Below are 15,043 nucleotides of genomic sequence, written 5' to 3'. Positions count from 1 at the left end.
ACCAACCATGTGTACATATACACTAAATCTGTTTTAAAAAAAAGCAAGGCCAAAAGAAACCAACAACTTGCAGCTAAATTGAAACCTATAAACATTTATTTCTGACCATGGTTGCATGGGTACTCGTACCCAACCCTTGGGTACTCGTACTGGGGAGACTCGGACGCGTATCCAGCACCGGAAACTTGGTTGGAAATGTTTCCATAGAGAGGAGATTTCCCACTAACGTATCCGTCCATCTCCCACCGTCTCCAAGCCAAACAAAAAAAAGGAAACCCTAAAATGTTAAAAAAAAAAACATAGCCAACAAAATAATCAAAATGCAGTACAAATGGAAAAAAAACAACACTCAATACAAATGCAGGTCACAAGGATTTCTTAAAATGTTGCAACTGCCATTACTAAATTATTTATTATTATATTATATTTAATGTCATTATATTTTCAGAATTTCTATAAATTATTAAATTATATTTAAAAGAAATTCACATTTCCAAGTACCCACGTCTCCTATTTTTTTAAAAATAGCCGTACCAGTACCAACACCGGTCTCCAAAGTCTCCAAGTACCCCGTACCCATGCAAACTTGTTTCTGACATAAAACTGACAATATAGAAGAGAAACGTCACTTGTTTCTAAATTAAGAAAAGTGAAGTACTCAAAACACGCAGTAAGAGTTAAATTATTTGATGAATGAACATTTTATACACAACCAAATCATGATGTTCCATGCATTGAGAAGCGATTCAAACATGTGAAGGGCAGATTCAAACCAGAGACTTTGGTGAACAGGACGAAATGCAGTTAATAAATATTTATTAGCCTTCAATAGAGCATGCCGAGATTGTCATATCAGCATACTGAAGCATCTTAGCTGGCATTCTCATACAAATAAGTCTTATCAGCTAAAACTGAAAAAGAAGTATCACATTACAAATGAAGTTGAAGAGATCTAAGATAAAAATTTCAAACACATGGACATGAGAGCTTGTCAGTAATACAATCGAAAGAAGATGCCATAGACCCTTCCTTGCTTGATGAACTGCCAAAAAAGTTCCAAAACCAGACAAACCTTATTATAATTGAGAAAAGTATTTGCAATTTGTAGAAACCAATAAAATTACCTGCGAAGTCAGCACTTCTTCACCAATATAACCCGCAACACTTCAGAAACACCGAGCAAAATCAATAATCTTCTTCAAAATTTCAAATAGCTCAAACAATACACATAATTTTGCATTTCCAGATACATTCTCCATTCTCTATTGAACAGAAAGCTGGATTATTGCTAAATGAGAGTAGTGACGGATTGTATAGCTTGAATCATGACTTGGGTAGGCATAGCTTTAGCTGATTATTGGAGTTGTTTGCTTCATCGAGGGACATTAGACTATCAAACACAGCTGTTGGGATAGAGGTGGTTCGATGAATTCATGACAGTAAAATGGTTACACAACTTTCATCTGTTATAAGAACTCAATCCTTGGCTTCATAGCATTAATTACGTGTCCATCAATATATTGCATACATGGAACAATTAAAATCATAAAATATAAATATTTATCATATTTTCTCACAGATTAGTCATATATTTTATAAATGTAAGGCCATTCACCAGCAAAAGCGCCTTTACTCATGATGTTAACTTGGAGATGATTGTCTGACACTCTTAAACTGCATATATAACTTAGTTCTTCCGTCTTTCTTCCATGGAATTCCGTGATCTCATTATTTTTATTAAGAGAATAAAGATTTAACAGAATCGCATATTAAAATGAGAAATAGGGTGATCGTAAGAAAATCCTGATTTAAGAAAAGGTTTTTATGTATATATCCTCTCACTTCCAATCTTAATATACTTCTAGAATACCTTTAGATGTAATATAAAAAATAAAGTAACAATATAAACAAAATAAAGTAATTCTAAATTAATAAAATAATTGAAAATTAATATTTTTTATGTTTTTTTATATAGATATATCTAAGATACCTATAGTAGTATAAAAATGCAAGAGGTAAAAACAAAGGATTCATTTTTTAAATTATTTTCATACTTCATAATTTTATTTTTTTGTTGGTAATAGGCCGAAGTCGAATCGCTTTTGACTGGAGGCTATGAACCAACACATGGGGCTCGAACAGACTTGAACCCAGATCTCCCATGTAGGAGGCTCGCAACTAACCGCTGTATTGTAGAGTCATCCCTATTTTGATACTTGATATTAATATATATATATATATAGAAAGATGCAAGACTTAAATTGACTTTTATTTTCTTATAAATTTTAAAACCTATTTGATTAATGTCACTTAAAAATAGTTCAACATATTTTTAGAAATATTGCCTACTTGTCACTGGATGAGTAAAAGCAGCTCTATAATAAATCATTTATGAGACACAATATCTTTTGAGGGTTTTGTAAATAAGGTAGCAAGCTATGTGCAGAGAAAATTCTATTGTTAAATTTGTTTGAGTTGGAATATATTTATATGGATCTCCTCCCAAGAAGTCTCAATGCTTCACCAAATCCCTTTTAAGCATCACTTAAAAAGAATAAATACTAAATGAAACATTTACATAAAAACCACTGTTTATAATATAAACAAAAATTACAACAATTGTAATAGTTTAATTTACGTAGTAAGAAAAGACACTTCAGATTAGAAGATGAAAATCTCCATAACACGAGCTTTGTGAAGATCACAAATTCAATACTATTTGCAAGAGCTTTTGCATTTCAAATGAACAAGCCAAACTCCTTAAAAGTAATCGGCAAGAAGTAGCCTATCAAGTTTTGCCTTTAAAAAAATATCATGGGCAATAAAATCAGACATATCAAGCAAATTACTTTTTACTAAGTACCAAGTAGCTCTTTCCAGCGGGCGTAACCAACAATTATAAAGAATAGTGCAACACATCCTGACAGAATAGATCCCCACATAGGGAAAAATATCCCATCAATTTTATAGAGCGGACAAGGTATATTCATCCCAAATATTGTTGCTATCCAAGTAGCAAGGGTTACCACAAAGCTAGCTATTGTGAGAGTAAGCTGCAATTGAATAAGTTCATTACGTTGGTTATCCAGCTGAATATTCACATAATCTTCGGTGTCATCAATGTATTCACGGACCTGGAAGACATCAAAGAACAAACAATATTATAATAAAGATCAAGGCAAGTGATAAAAAAATTATGGAATTCTCAACCTAAAACTTTGAAAATGAGCAAAAAAAACACGAGCTCAAAATAATAATAAATAGCTTCAAACAATTATCAAGTGTGCGTGTGTGTGTATATATATATATATATAAAATGAAAATGCAAAGTAGGGAAGGTCAAATGTTATTTCTTCTTTCCACTAATTCCATATACATCTAATAGTTGGTGAAGTGTCTTTGATCCAAAACAATTAACTAGCCTACACTCACTGAAATCATGAAATGACATATGCACCAGAAATCTTGTTTTTCCAATAAAAGGCTCTTTGGATGCAGAGGGATAGAAAAAATGAGGAAATTCCCAAGAGACAATCAGCACTCCGGTCAGAAGAGGGCAGTCCAAAGTGTACAAAAGACATAGTAAAGGGATAAATGATGATTATTCTGAATATATACATTGAGACCAACAGGAATCTGATCTAAATGACGACTCATAAATTGATGAAAAAGGGTGGCCGATCAAGAAACAGCCTCCTGCACATTTCAGGAGAAGCCAGTATTCATATGTGACATGCAGTAGACGTTCAAATTGATTTAAAAGAACCTACTTACCTTTTAAACGGTGTTCAAAGTTAGTCTTCTGCTGACAAAGTTTAGGATTTCAAAGAGAATACACATATTGATTGATAACTCGATAGCAGATAATCCAGTCTGTTAATATTTCAATATATCAACAAAACATGAGTGACCTTCCTTTTAGGACTCACCTCTTTCATGTGCATTCTAAATTCATTAATTAAAATGCTAAGCTACAGGAAATGAACTGTAGGGGATGAAATTGATATTTCTCATTCTCAAGTAAAAATTTAATCTTTCCCAATTTTAATATGTTGTATCCATGTGCATTTTCTTATAAACATGATTTCATGTACCCTGATTTTGCATCATTTTTAAATTGTTATTTCTCATTTCCACATTCCTAGAAGTTAGCCAAGAAGCATAAATATAAAATATACTATGTTACCCCGAGTTTTCGGGATGGGACAGCAGGGGATGGCGGGACGAGTTTCCAGGACGGCAAACTTTTTTGCCAATTTTGGGGACGACGGGGGGACGGCAAAGGGGACGATTATATAAAATATAGGGAAAATTTCAAATATATAGGGAAATTTAAATTTTCATATGAAAAATAGATAAAGCATGTATATATACATGCTAATAGATAAAGCATGTTATTTCTCATTTCCACATTCCTAGAAGTTAGCCAAGAAGCATAAATATAAAATATGCTATGTTACCCAGAGTTTCCGGGACGGGGACGGCAAGGGACGGTGGGACGAGTTTCCGTGACTGCATATATTTTTGCCAATTTTGGGGACGGCGGGGGGACGGCAAAGGGGATGACTATATAAAATATAGAGAAAATTTCAAATATATAGGAAAATTTAAATTTTCATATGAAAAATAGATAAAGCATGTATATATGAATATACATAACATTATATTCATATGAAAACATGGATAAAGCAGCTATATGTACATTTTAGAACCTTAAAACACCACATTTGTGTTCAGAATTCATTGTCAATACTCAATATGCATTCATAATTCAAAATTCATTTTCAATGCTCAATATGCATTCATAATTCAAAATTCATTGTCAATATGCCAGCACTTGTTTGATTTGCTGAAAATCTGATCGCTCTGCTTAAACAATTATTGCTGGAAATAATTGTTTTTATCGCCTATATGGCATATCCTTCCCTTTTAAATATATGAATATCATATGGTAGGAGATGAAATATTTATATCATTCCCTTTTAAAGTTTTAAATATATCATATAGTCAAACATGAAATATGGCCCGATATGAAACATAAATATTCATCGTTGCCTTTAATAATTTATCGCAGTGTTGATCTTCAGATTATATTAAATTTTAATATGAGGCAACGATATTATGAATTATCGCAGTCAAGACTTATATTAATAATTTAACATCATTGCCTTTTAATTTTTAATAATTGAAACGATGTAGGGCAAATAATTTGGGGCCCACGTTAGGAAAAAAAATAATTTAAAATATGACATTTTTTTAATGTTTTTAACTAGCCCCAGCCGTGGGGGATGTCCGGCCATCCCCAAGACAGATTGGGGACGTCCCAGCTATAAATGATGTTCAATTATCAATTCAATATGCAAGATATATTCTAGTTTATATTTTCTTGATCTATGTATTATCTATTTATATGATAAATCTGATTATCTTCTTTTGTATGGCAGGTGAGAGGAGCATTTATTGATTTCGATGTCCTCCTCACAAATATCGATTGATATATATATGCAAGAGGGGAAGATCAAGCAATGCCTTGACCAGTCATGTCTTTTAGACATGACCGATCAAGACACTACTTGATCGCACCCTTTGACTTTATAATTACCAATCGGTGTATACATTAATCAACAGCCCGATACAAATCGGGGTCTACATAACTTATTAGTTAACACCAATCGGTGTCTACGTAACTTGTTAACCGATACCAATTGGTGATCGCTTAAGTTATACCAAGCGGTGTATGCTTTGCCACCCGATACAATCCGTTAATCCCGATAACCATCATTAGTTTACTGTCAATAAATCAACCGATATAAATCGGGATACTTGGTTAGCCCGATAATAATCGGTGATCACAGTTATAATGCAAACAGATGTTAATCGGTATACTATGCTATGATATGATTATCGATAGTTTGAACATTGATCGAACTAAGTAGATTGAACATATACAAATGAAGAATGATCATCAAATGAAAGAACAATAGCTTGAAGCTTTTCCTAATAGTTTATCGATAGGATAAATGATTGAATGAGAGACTTCATTTATCTCTCATTCAATCATTTATCTTACCAAAGCTATCATGCATTAACACCAGCCGTCCCCAGGACGTACGGATGTCCCCAATGGCTGGTACAAACGTCCCCCAGTTTCCGAGACCTCCCCAACAAATTCCCACATTTTGGGGACGGAGAAAACATCCCCTGGCCAACCCCAAGTCCCTGAAACCTCCCCGGGACCGGGACAGGGGTTTTCAAGCCGGGGACGCATCCCGGGAATATGTAGAAAATATGACATATACTTAGAGGCATAAACCCTTAACCTTTATACTTGTACAGAAATGTATTCCCCTATCCATCAGTCTGTCTTTTATGTTTTAGTTCATTTGTGTTCGTACTGAAACTCTAACCAGAGTAAAACATTATTTGAAAAAGTTAAATACAATTATACAACAAACCAAACAGAATTATAAAGGATGTAAGGCGCTGTTAATGGTACATTTTGTCTACTGCACATTTCTGTATAAGAGTCAAAAAGCTAATCCATGTTGAAATATTGAATTTACCCCAACTTAACCTAGCTCATGGTAAAATTGGTACAAGGAAATATACTCACCGACAGTATTTTGTTTCGAGTTCCATCAACTTGCATGAAATAGGCCTCCAACAGCATCTCAAGGTCTTCTACATCATTTTCATCCCCAGCACCGCTATTAATAAAGCTAGAAGTGCTCAATCGTCGAGAATTTGAGGGAGACAAATAGGGGGTAATAGCTAAACCACTCTGGCCTCCGGCTATCACTGAAGCTTCCAACTGTTGACTCTGTAGATACTTCCGAGTTAAATACAAGTCAGCCATATCTTTATCATCATCTAGAAGATGTTCGAGTTCATCCCTTACCTGTTCAAATGGATCAACATAGGAAATAAATAAATGCTGCTATATGTAGCACATATATCCCTAATTTTCCTAAGCAGAACTTTACATATATAGATAGATGTACATAAAATTACGAGAAATGACCACACATTTTTTTGAAAATGACTTTACACCTTGTTATTCAGTGAAACTGCATAACAGTAAAGTTCAGTCAACGTGATGTATTTTGGAATCTGGATTGTTGTATTGATTAATATTTCAAGACATTTTTCTTCATATCTATGAATGATAAGATATGTCATTTCGTTCCATATCTTACTTTAATCTAACATATGACATAAACATAAACCATAAGATCTGTAATACTAATCTTTCATATGCAGCTTTCTTTTATTCCCATCTTATCTTGTTTTGAATGAACATGTGAACTAATGTTTTGAATTCATATCTTGTTTCCTACATCTGTGTATCTAAGTGGATGTAGGAAACATCACTACTCTACAGGAGGAGAGGGGGAGTATCATTGGGGAGAGGGCTGCAGACATGAGAAGAGATCGAGTTGCCATTAGAACCACGAACGCACTCTAGTAAGTCGAGTCAACCCTGGTCAACCTAAGTAGGGGTTTCCTATTCCTCAACAGTTGTGTCAATAGACCTCAATGGTAACTTAAACTCAACATTGATTTAGTTTGTTAGGGTTCTTGGTAACCTAGGTCTCGTAATTTTTGAAGTATTAGGTAATACCTTATCTTTTGCTAGTTGTCTCTTTATTATTTGATTCATCTATTATTACATCTGATATATGTACGTACAAGTTACATATAAATATATGTATGTTACATATACGTAAATAAATTAAACATATAAGTATACATGTATGCATATATGTATACATTTCATGTATATAGGATATATGCATGTAATAATAGATGATGCAATCAATTGCACTAAAATCCATTTGATATCAAAAGGCTATGTTATGGCTAGGATGCCAACTTTATGTTCCATATTGCGATCTTAAATTAAGCCAAATATAACGCCTACTTTGGAAAGGGTCTTAAATTTATTGATGTGAAAACATTGGAGTATATATTGGTCGATATCGGCAAGTGCTCAGGGAATAGATTTCTCTTTAATTTCTTAAACTTGACTCTACTCAATTTCAAGAGCCAAAGGCCCATGCCATTGTGTGGGTGTAAAATGAACCATCTTATTAAATCATGTGGTTTCTATCATTTTAAAAGATATAAAATTTTGATACTCCACCAGCATGCGATAAATGATATCTTCCCGTGGGATAATTATAGGATGCTCTTAAGAGAGCCATTTCCATTCGGTTTCAAGGAATCAGGTGTAACTATTTCTTGATATGAAATAGTGCATAATATTTGAAGTCTGGGATATATATATATATATATATATATCAACCGACATTATACTTATACATATACGTATACGTATACATATACATATACATGTATATGTATATATAGATATACATATATATATGCATATACATATATAGACATATACACATACATACATACATACACACATATATATATATATATACATATACATATACACTAGGTTGCTAGATTCTTCCAGAATTTCTCAGGGTCCTGGTTTGGTTCTGCAGAAATTCTGGTCCTTTACAAATTCTCTGCAAATTCTTCCAAGGTCCCATATTTGCCTTGTGGGTTCGCTGAGAAGGACCCAAGGAAAATTTTGGGGAATTTACAGCAAATTTCAAATTCAGCGGCAAAACCCAGGACGAATTTGGGCGCTGAACACGTTTTTTTTTTTTTTAATAAGTTTTTCTATTGCCTATTTTAATGTTGACAACTTGACATTATTATTTTTGAACTGAAACATTGATATGGTGGTGTATTTTGGCATTTTGCTATGTTATTTGCCATTTGGACTAAAACATTAATATATATGGTGGTGTATTTTGCTATGTTACTTTACTATTAGTCTATTAGTATAGTTGACACTTGACAGTGGTGTATTATGAACTTATTTGCTGCTGCATATATGTATATATTTTTATTTTTATTTTTTCTATATGTTTTTGTACGGACGAACCCGAACCCACCCCAAAAAAATTTTAAACGAATTTGAAAACCTGAATCTCAAACCAGATTTTGAATCCGAACCGGGACCAGCAACTTAGCATACACATGTACATACATATACATATATATCCACGTATATATATACATACATACATACACATACATATATATGTATGTATACATATATATATATACACACACACACATATATATGTGTACATATATACATATATATACATATACATATATAGATATATACATATACATACATATACATGTAAATATACATAGATATATATAGATATATACATATACATATAAACATACATATACATATACATATATACACATATATAGACATATACATACATATACATGCATATACATATATATATACATACATATACATGCATATACATATACATATATTATATATACATATATAGATACTTACATATATATAGATATATACATATACATATAGATACATACATATATATATATATACACACATACATACATATACATATATATACACACATAACACATATATACATACGTACACATACATATATACATATATATACATACATACATATATACATATATAAATACATATGCATATACATACATACATACATGCATACATATACATATACATATACACACGGAATACTTCACCTGACATTCTCGGTTTGAAAAATTGCTTGAAAGGCAGCACCAAGTGGAGAGCATAAGAGACTGAGTAAGCCAAGAACCACAGGACATCAATTAAAGGCCTAGCTACTTACAGGCATGAGAATACGATACTCTACTTCTTGAATTCCCCTTATATTTAAAATCTTAAGAGTTAGCTTAGCTCGAAGTTGAGCTTGACAGAGAATAATTCTATGGCATGGGAATACATTTCTCTTTCAAAGATTCATTATCTGTCATTAAATCTGAAAAGATAGTCTTAGCTTTGTGTTGAGCTCGATGGAAATTGTTCTCATAAATGGCTTTAGAATATGAAGGAATCTCTGTCTAATAACAAATACTCCTGAAGTAATCTCTATGCGTGCAAATAGAATGTATTCTTGCAGTTTCAATTTGTATTGTTTGGTTTTATAAATGGTGTCTATGCTTGAAAACTGCGAGCCAATTAAAGGGAATAAGCCGCAGATTGTAGACACGCATCTTCCTCTCTTAAGCGAACCTCTGGAATCATTCTACAAGGAATATAATATATATCTAAGCGATGTATAATAAATCTTCATCTTGAACCTTTTCAAACTCTTTCTAAGCAGCCGTACAAGGGCTATATGAGATTATGTGCAAATAGAAGCATGTCGCTACTATGTGGATAAGACCAATTAATTTTGATGGTCTGTCATTGAAAAAATATTTTCAGAATTGGAATTCGCAGTTGTTTATTTTTTATTTCCGGAGGTAAAGTAAAACAAGTTTTAATTTTAAATAGAACCAATTTTCTTGTTGTACTTCACTATCATGTCACGGAAAAGCTGTAATTAACCCCTAGCGTGCAGAGGGCTTTTGTGGACAAGAATTAATTTAATTATAACAGTAGTAGTACTGAGATGGCATAAAAATGCAAGCATATAGGAGTGCAGTGATAGCACATAAATGAGTGCATGAAGAGAAAGACAATATCCACTTACCCCTATGCACGCCAAGGTTAACTTTCATCCAAGAAATGTCTTTGGGCTAGTAAAACTTAAACCTAATGAAGGTAACAAGTGAGAGCTGTTAATCTGCAAACCTCTGTCTCAATGCATCTAAGAACTAAGGGTATAGTTTTACCAGAAGCTTGGTAAGAATGTTCAAACTGAAATTAATGAAGCTAACTAAGAGCACTGTACCCTTTCATTAACCTATGTAAGAGAGGACGAAATTGAATAGATTAAAGATTCATTACTAAACCATGAATGTTCTAGCTTTCCAATACTATGCTTGTAATCTAAACAATTACCAGGGATGGAATGCAGCAAGAGCATGTCCCTTAGTCACTTGTCAACCAAAATAATAGGTTAATTACAACGATTAAGGGTTGCAAATCTCAAGTCAAGAAGGGGTGGGTGGAGAGATGACTACACACTAAGTCACCAAGTTCGAATTCGAGTTTGAGTTCGGCAGCAATAGAACTTGGATGAAGTTCGGCAAGGGTAAAAAAATTCGAAAAAAAATTCGACATTAAATTCGTCTTATATAAATTTAAAATTTTTTTAAATATATAAATTATAAATTGGTTAAATTGTCAAAATAATTTAACATTGTTAAATAGATTACAAATAAAATGATCAGATTTATTATTTTATTTTATTATTATTATGTTTGATTAGATTGACCCCTAGACCTTCCCCATCCTATGGAAGGCCAAGAGTCACAACTTAGAATTCCACTTCAGATGTCCCTATTGGGAATTGAACTTGGGTCTCCACAGTGAGAACCCAGTGTTTTAACCAGTTAAGCTCAACCCCTTGGACGATCAGATTTATTATTTATTAAAATAAAATAATATTACATTAATTTGAGAATTAGTATAAATATTTATATTTATTATATTAAAAATAAATCAATATTATATTAGAATTTTGAATTTATTATAATAATTTTAAAAACATTATAATATAAAAGTATTTAAAATTTCAATTGTTTAATTTATTAATATGTAAATAATAAATATGTTATTTATTATAATTAAATAATAAATATATAACACTCGTGATGGAAATAAATTTCTCATCCATCATGAGCTTATGATATGTTTATTATTTTATATACGTCGGTTGCCTTAAAAACTCCTCTACGGACTATAGAATTGAGTCACTGACATTTTTCTAAAAAAATACCATTTGTGATTTTTGACCGCATGCCAGTGTTCCACGGAGTTTCCTAACTAGGGGATGAGAGGACATGTGTATGGGTTCTAGGGACAGGGGGACCAAGGGCCTAAATTTGGGGGCAATGAGGGGACAATGGGGGGACAGCGACAAAGTTTTAGTGGGGGATTGGTGCTGATATAAAAAATAGAGGTGAATTGAAATCTTCAAGGCAAAATCTGCAATATAACATCTATGTGAGTGCCCCATGAAAGACCAACTAGTTTTCACAAAGTTAAAGGTAACAATCAGTATATAACGGCATGTGACATATAGCAAGCGACCCAATAGCGTCCCCACCAGAGGTGGAGGAGATGGCGGAAGTGGTGGTGTTGTGGGGGGACGTTTCCCCCAAGTCCCCAAGTCTTGGAAATGTCCCCCTACAGGAGAAGTGGGTTTTTTGGGGGGAGGCGCATCTCTGTGGAACACTGTTGTGTGCCAGTATGGGAGAGCGGGTCGATGATTCTTCATTTCCGCCCGAGTTTCTTGCATAGATAGGTTTTTCCATTTTTCGCCTGAGATTCTTGCATTGATAGGTTTCTTCCTTTCTGCTCGAGAACGTGTATCAAGACGAATGTTTTTCGCTCAGAAAAGCCCTCGCCTTGTTCTGTATGAATTTTGGGGTGAATTAGAACAAATTTTATAGAGTTCACTAGAATTCATCGAATTTCAAATTTCATACAAGAAATGCGGCGAACCCAATGACATAGACTACATGTATGATGTGCATAGCAAGTAAAGTAAACATTTGGCCAAGGTGGCGCAAAGTTCTGCTTGCGCCAGTCAATTCACTAAGACCGGATACATAACCTAGTTAGAGGGTCATACAAGTTACAGAGGTCTATAGTGTGTGACCGACTAAAGTTGTGTAGGTATCTAAACACTAGACTTAGATGTCAACTAGACCTAGTCTTGTGTTTGTACCCTTGTCAAGGCCACTTCTGTAAGGAAGATGTGTGGGGGACCGCAAGATTTGTGGTTGGATGAAAATCACCCTAATGATGCTCTCCCCAATGCAGAATATGTCGAGACTTGATTAGGAATCAGATTGACTAGCAAAGCACTATAGACTGTAGACCCTTCTCTGTTTCCTTAAAAAAAGTTAGCATGTTTGAATATGTTAGAAGAAAAGATCAAGTTAGATTCCTTTTACTTCCATGCTATCTTTCCAAGTTATTTCATAATGCTTATTTGTCAGATCATGTTAAGATGATGTTTATATGCAAAAAAAAAAAAGTAAGATGCTGGAAATACATTTATTTCCATGTTAGTGCAAAAGCTGCTGTTACACTTATGGCTCATCTAAATTCATTACCAGCCAAATCAATTCTACAGACATTTACAATTGCAAATAAGACAACAAAGCTTCCAAAAAAACAAAGAAAAAACTCACTGATTATGAAATTTCTTAGGTTTGCCAAATTTGATTTCTGTATTAATATATTTAGTTTATTGATCTCAATTTCATATAGGCCTACAAGCAGAGCTCACGGGAAGATCAAGCCTCAAATTGTAGCACATTCGTTAAAAAAAGCAGCTGCATCTATAAATGGAATTGAATTGCAAAGAGAGATCACAAATGTGGCAATTATTTATGTCGAAAAGTCCCACGTGGGTGTATTTCGGTCTTAGTTTTGTTGCTGATTATCATATGGCCCTGTTAATGTTTTGTAGCTTCAGTCAAATAATTCTAATCGATGAAATCAAATGCTTAATTGGCCTATCAGCCTTAAGCATTTGATATCTATCCTCTACAAGTATTAATCCATTATTTGCATTATGTATTTAATAAGATTCTTGCTTAAATATTAATCTTGAAATATGATTATGAATTAATCATATGTATATATTTAATAATGTATAACTATACATTATTAAATATACACATATAATTAATTTGATTATAACAAATAACATTTAATCATATGCTTATCGATATTTACTATCGATCAGATTATGTGCATTTAGCAAATCATATTAACAATGTAACAAATGCAAATTGGTTACCAATAATTAACATTACGTATCGGCGTGTTCTTACACGGCCAAGAGACATGTCTCTACATGGACATGCTCCACATAGAGGTATGCCTCTACGAAGGCATGTCTCTCTCCTTATATAAGGAGGGAGACAATCGTATTGTGGACGTACAGAATAATTACAGTGCAGAAACAATATCGACTGCCTCCTAGAATATTGCAGGCCATTTGCTGTTGGAAATTTAATATATTAATTGATTCTATTTTCATGTAAAATTGCAATAAGATTAATATCAGTTTTAATTGATCATTGTACAGAAGTTCATGTTAAATTAATTGATATACATAGGAATCCTTATGTTGATATATATAGTGGAAATTGCATTAATAAGATTTAAAAGATCCTATATTCAAATCTGATATAAACATTAACATGGTATTAGAGCTAGTCTAAGGAAGATCTAATCAGATTTGAGTCTAAAGGCAATCAGAATTTATCATTTGAATTTATTCAAAACACATACTCTTCTCCTAATGGCCAACGGCGTTAGATTCGAGGATCGTCTTGAAGGCGGCTCTAACTTTATCTAATGGAAATTCAGAATTATGATCACATTAAGAGACCAAGAGTTAGAAGCCTTTGTAGAAAAGGAAAATACTCATCCAAGAGGAAGAGGGATTTTACCAAAGTACAATGCTTCAGATGTGACCAATATGGGCACTATGCCATAAAGTGTCCGGACAGACCAAGACCTCAAGCCACTGTTGTAGAAGTTAGTAAGTCAAGGATAGAGAATGATTCAAAGAAATTTGTGTTCTACTCAGCTCTTTCAAGTCAAGTATCAACTAACCCTAATACCTGGGTAATTGATAGTGGAGCATCACATCACATTACAAGACTCAAAGAACACCTTGATAGCCTAATAGAAAATTCTGATGAGGAAGTAGCTATTGGGGATGTTTCAAGTTATCCTGTAAAAGGAATTGGGACCTGTACTATAAACCTAAATTCAGGCATCTCCCTTCAACTCATAGATGTATTATATGTCCCAAGGATAAAGAAAAATTTAGTCTCCATTTCAACACTTGAAGACAAAGGATATAGAATCACCTTTATGGAAGGAAAGGTCTTGGCATGGCCAAAGAACTCAACCATCAAGAAGGCCTATACTATTGGAGTAAGACATGGGTGCCTCTACAAACTTTGTATTTCCTCCTCTCAAGCTTTA

General features: G+C 33.3%; 1 protein-coding gene across 1 annotated transcript in view; it reads right to left on the bottom strand.

Annotated features, from left to right (window-relative positions):
- Positions 1–2,691: 2,691 nt before the first annotated feature.
- Positions 2,692–15,043, bottom strand: part of LOC131063004 (magnesium transporter MRS2-4) — a 50,390-nt gene continuing 38,038 nt past the window's right edge. Inside the window, exons 3-4 of the mRNA XM_059216769.1 lie at positions 6,614–6,898; positions 2,692–3,134 (exon numbers count right to left, since the gene is read on the bottom strand). Coding sequence (XP_059072752.1) covers positions 2,856–3,134; positions 6,614–6,898 — 564 coding nt within the window. The 3' untranslated portion in view covers positions 2,692–2,855. The remainder of the gene's footprint in view (positions 3,135–6,613; positions 6,899–15,043) is intronic.

The sequence above is a fragment of the Cryptomeria japonica genome, chromosome 2, assembly GCF_030272615.1.
Source record: "Cryptomeria japonica chromosome 2, Sugi_1.0, whole genome shotgun sequence".
NCBI lineage: Eukaryota > Viridiplantae > Streptophyta > Pinopsida > Cupressales > Cupressaceae > Cryptomeria > Cryptomeria japonica.
This window is presented reverse-complemented; position numbering and strand designations above follow the sequence as displayed.